The sequence below is a fragment of the Helianthus annuus genome, chromosome 9 (assembly GCF_002127325.2).
Source record: "Helianthus annuus cultivar XRQ/B chromosome 9, HanXRQr2.0-SUNRISE, whole genome shotgun sequence".
In the NCBI taxonomy this organism is placed as follows: domain Eukaryota; kingdom Viridiplantae; phylum Streptophyta; class Magnoliopsida; order Asterales; family Asteraceae; genus Helianthus; species Helianthus annuus.
In genome coordinates, this window is record NC_035441.2 from 42491083 (window position 1) to 42495790 (window position 4708).

General features: G+C 38.4%; 2 protein-coding genes across 2 annotated transcripts; one reads left to right on the forward strand and one right to left on the reverse strand.

Moving 5' to 3' along the window:
* Nucleotides 1–253: 253 nt before the first annotated feature.
* On the reverse strand, nt 254–670 carry LOC118481709 (velvet complex subunit B-like). The gene has a single exon (XM_035976918.1). The coding sequence runs from the start codon at nt 668–670 to the stop codon at nt 254–256; it is 417 nt and encodes a 138-aa protein (XP_035832811.1).
* An 894-nt stretch (nt 671–1564) lies between these two features.
* Nucleotides 1565–3241, forward strand: LOC110877547 (transcription factor IBH1-like 1). The gene is made up of 2 exons (XM_022125697.2): nt 1565–1872; nt 2234–3241. Exon 2 carries the CDS (start codon nt 2244–2246, stop codon nt 2829–2831), a length of 588 nt encoding a protein of 195 aa, XP_021981389.1. The 5' UTR covers nt 1565–1872; nt 2234–2243; the 3' UTR covers nt 2832–3241.
* Nucleotides 3242–4708: the final 1467 nt, after the last annotated feature.

The following is a 4708-nucleotide window of genomic DNA, read 5'->3' on the forward strand; positions in this document are numbered from 1 at the left end:
TTGCCCAGTTGGCGCAGCTATTGATGTTGTCGCCGCTAATGCTTTTGCCGGAGAATTCGCAGGAAAGATCGCCTGAGATAGATTGCCGGAGATTACATAACGTGTGGAACTAATAAATCGTTTATCAAAAACTTGTCGGAACTAATAACTTTAAAGATTACATAACTTTTCATTCAAATTCTCATCTCAAAAAATGGATTCTTGAGCTTGTCGATATAACTATACATTAACTATACATTTTCTATACAAAACTTTACATAACTATACATTTTCTAAACAATAAAACGAAACTGGCCGGAACTTGAGCTTGATGATGGCGGTTCAACGGTGGTTCAATGGAGGTTGACGGAGCTTCACGGTGGTGGTGGTGCAGCTTGATAATGGTGGTGGTGGAGCTTGATGATGGCGGTTCAACGGTCGTTGGCGGAGCTCGACGGTGGTGGTGGTGCAGCCGGTCCAATGGTGGTGGTGGAGCTTGATGATGGCAGTCCAACGGTGGTGGGTGGAGCTTGAGGGTGGTGGTGCTAGCTTCAGGGTGGTGGTGATCCAGTGGTGGTGGTAGCAGGTTGTTGTTGTTGGTGAAGATGATGGAGTTTGGTGATTGTGTTTGTGGGTGATTGTGTTTCTTTAAGGGAGAGAAAGCAGGAAGGAGCCCAAATTGTTGGATCATCCTCTCATCAAGGGCAGGGATCAACTCTTTTCAAGCTTCACACGTATTGACTTTTAGCGGAGCCAGTTGTCGTCGCTAATGCCTATTCTCTTGTCGCCGCTAATGCCCTTTAAATCCCCAACCGTTAGATCAGGATAAGGATCAACAGCTGGGGTTTGGTTTCAGACTCCGGGACGCGGATCGACCAATAGCGGTGACATTTCGCCTGTCGCCGCTAAAAGTGGTAGTTTCTTGTAGTCATTAAAGATAAAGGTATATGGTGATTAAGGCTTACGGACCATTATAGCCAAGTGACGTATTAGGGGTGTGATAAGGCTTAATAATCATTAGGTCCTGGGTTCGATTCTCAGAGGGAGAATTTTTTCTAGGTTAATTGATTTTTCTTTTAAATTGGTATATAAACATTATTGGCTAGTTGAAGAAACATCGATTTAAATTATTAATTAAATTGATAGAAGCAATGGTTAGAAACCCTTGCCACACTTTCTATAAACATTCCTTTTTTATTTGATCTTTTTGATATATACAAATCCAAATTAAAAAAAAAAAAATCGGGAATTTGGTTACGAATTCAAAACTTTGAATTTTGCTTCTCCAAATATTTATAATGCATCATTTTAACCATTTGATTATTACTAATCTTGAAAGTTAATGATGGAAGCTTGAAATATATAATATATACAAAAATGTAAAAACTTATATCTATTTTCCTAAAGATTGGTATAGTTTCTCCAAAAATTTATAATGTATCATTTTAACCATTTGATTATTACTAATCTTGAAAGTTAATGATGGAAGCTTGAAATATATAATATATACAAAAATGTAAAAACTTATATCTATTTTCCTAAAGATTGGTATAATTGAAGATTTTGAGTATTACTTCTTAGGGTTTGTATGGGGATTGTAGGCCATGTACTCCCATGTGATTGCATGTGCTGTGTCTTTCCTTCTTAACCCCACCACCTTCCCTCCTCTTCTCTTTTCAGAAAAAAACAAATAAATAAAGCCTTTAACTCCATTTCCATTCCTCTATTCTTTCAAGTTTCACCTCTTTCTTTCTTCACTTTCTGCTACACTTTTGTTGGATCCCTACAACCCTGCTAGTGCATGCTCCATCTGCAAGAACCCAATTTTTTTTTTTTCAGATTGCTGCCATGGATCTCCGGTTATAGAATCAAGATCAATTAATTTAAAGAAAGGTACATTTACATTATAGATTTTTTGAAACTTTTGTTGTCTTAGATTTTGCATGAACATGTTTGATGTCTCCATAGAGCTGTTCTTACTTGTTTTAATTTTCTTTTCTTTTCCAACCACATATTTTTATCTTTGGTTTATTAAAAAATTGGAGCTTTCTTGAATTGAATCTATTAATATTGAAAATCTTGAATCAGTTTGTATTATTCTTTGACTTAATTGTTATAATGTAAAGCAAGAACTACAAAAGGTTGACTTATTTTTGCATGAATATAATGAAATTAGAAATGGTTTATGATTATTTTTCTTTAGGAGTGTTAATTACTAATTAACAAAGATTTTTTTTTTTAATTTTTTTTGTAGGTGATAAAAGATGCATACTTCTAGCAAGCTTACTAAAGAATTTACCAAGAAATGGGTAAAGGGTCTTCAAATATGCTGCTCATCAAAAAAAGATATGGATGTCTTGGAGAGAAAGAAGAAAATAAAGCTTTGTGCAGACATTGCTTTGGCTTCAGCCAAAAATGCCACAACTTCATGGAGCATTGCTCTAATTTCGGAAGCTAAAAAGAACGACGAAAACGAGATTCTAGTTGATAACTTATTAGGGCCCGAGTCGCGGTTCAAGCAACAAAAGATTATTCGCCAAATGAATTCTTGCCATAAGAGGGTTAGAAGCAAGAAGATCTTGAAAAAGAGTTGTAGTATTAGCCAAAGAATGAAGAAGATGGGTCCTCCTAAATCGAATTTGGCTGCTTACATCGCGAAAAGATTGGTTAAGAAGAGAACCCAAGTGCTTCAAAGGCTTGTTCCTGGTGGAGAATCCATGGATGAATTCTCCCTCATCAAAGAAGCTTTAGACTACATCCTTTCACTTAGGGTACAAGTGGATGTGATGAGAAATCTCGCTAATGCGACCGAGGTTTTAAATCAAAGCAATTCGTCGAATGTATTCGACTAATATATACCTTCATTTCATTCTCTTTCTTTAAAACAGCAAGATGAAGAGATGAAACTATACTAGGACTCAAGTTCTTGAAACAAACCATGCATGTACAGGAGATCAATCTTGCATCTTTTGCTGTCAAAACCAGTGACAACCTCATGCTGGATATCAGGAAAAGGCTGTTTTTTTTGTCTTGATTTCATATTCCCAGTTGAAAAAAAATAACAAAAAATTACTGGTTATTTCATGGGTTACTTGGTTTTTCTCTTGCTAGTTAGGATCAAGAATATAGTATGAATTTTCTTGATTTAGCTAGCACCTGTGTAACTTCATTTCGTTATATTCTCAGGTTATTTGTGTTTGAGTTGTTTGGAAATATTGAATGTGAGGCAGAAAATTGAGACATGTGTTGGCATGTTACATGATGTAGGGTCTTCAATAGTGTTAAAAAGAGTAATGGTAAATTTACTATTCACCAGGACCAGGTAATGCCTGTCAGGGATGAATGGCCACTAAATAACGTTTGGATTATTAAATGCCTTTTCTAGGTGTCATATTTGGTAATTTCAATGCCAAATAATATCGCTCTCAAGTGTTATCAATGCAAGTATATTTTTATATAATATAATAAAGTATTCTTAGTTGGTAGTTTTTTTTTAACAAGAACTTCTTTAAAATACACCGACCGAAGACCGGGACGGGAAAAAAACAAGCAACTACATAATTACAAAATTACACCAATTCGACCAAAGAGTCGATTTGAACTTAGACCTGTGTTTGAACCAGAGGAAACCCAAAATTCTAACATCGCTGAAAACTTCTTCCACTTTAGCTTGTTTACCGTTGAACTTCAACTCGTTTCTCACCTTCCAAACTTGCCAGCAGGTGATGCCAAAATGCCTTGGATAGCCTCCTTCTCCCCATTTGACTTACCACAGTGATTATGGAACTCGAGAATGTCCTTAAAAGAGAACACGAAAAAGTTTGGAATACGACACCAAGCACAAACCTTTTGCCATAACACTGTGGAAAAATGACAAGCGGAGAAGAGGTGGTCGACCGACTCGGGAGCACTATTACACAGAGAGCACAACTCCTCGGATGAAATAATACCTCTACTAAAGAGAGCTTCCGAAGTAGGGATCCGATTTAATTCCGCTCTCCAAATGAATATATTGCACTTTAGCGGAATCCAAGGAACCCAGCCGATAACATACATGTTGCTGAAGTCGACGTCTTTCCGAAAGAGCGCTTTAACTGCAGAAGCGCTGAAGTAGTCATGCTCCGAGCCCAACCATTTCCAGCCATCAGGTCTGTTAGACAGAGAAATGCCGCCCAGCAGATTAAATAAGCTGGCCAGCTCCGCGGCCTCCTCAACGGAATCTGGGTCGTGGTCCCAAAGCCAAAGACCGCTCTCATCTAGCCGATCCTTTACGGAACAATCCTTGACCAGCTCTAAACGGAACAGAAGAGGAAATCGAACCTGGAGAGGGTCGTCCACCAGCCACGGGTTGAGCCAGAAGAGAATGCCTTCGCCATTACCAACAATACCTTTGAACATGTTATGGGGAGGAACCGATCCGGCGATAGGCTTGTTAAGAATGTTGACGATGTTTTGCCAAACTCCCCGTACAGAATTTTTGACAGGGAAGCAGTTCTACGACGAGCTCCCATGGTGAATAGAATAAATAACCCTGGTCCAGAGATTAAACTTCTCGGTTTTGAACCGCCATCCCCACTTCGCCAAGAGAGCGGTGTTAATCTCTCTAAGTTTGCAAAGACCCAAACCGCCAACGCTTTTTGGGGTAGCCACTCTATCCCAGGCAACCCAGTGTGTCTTCCTAACCTCATCCGACCCACCCCAAAGAAACTTCTTAATGATAACCTCCAGA

Excerpts from the sequence above, each read along its gene's own strand:
- LOC118481709 (XM_035976918.1), bottom strand. The coding sequence starts at position 670 with ATGATCCAACAATTTGGGCTCCTTCCTGCTTTCTCTCCCTTAAAGAAA.
- LOC110877547 (XM_022125697.2), top strand. The coding sequence starts at position 2,244 with ATGCATACTTCTAGCAAGCTTACTAAAGAATTTACCAAGAAATGGGTA.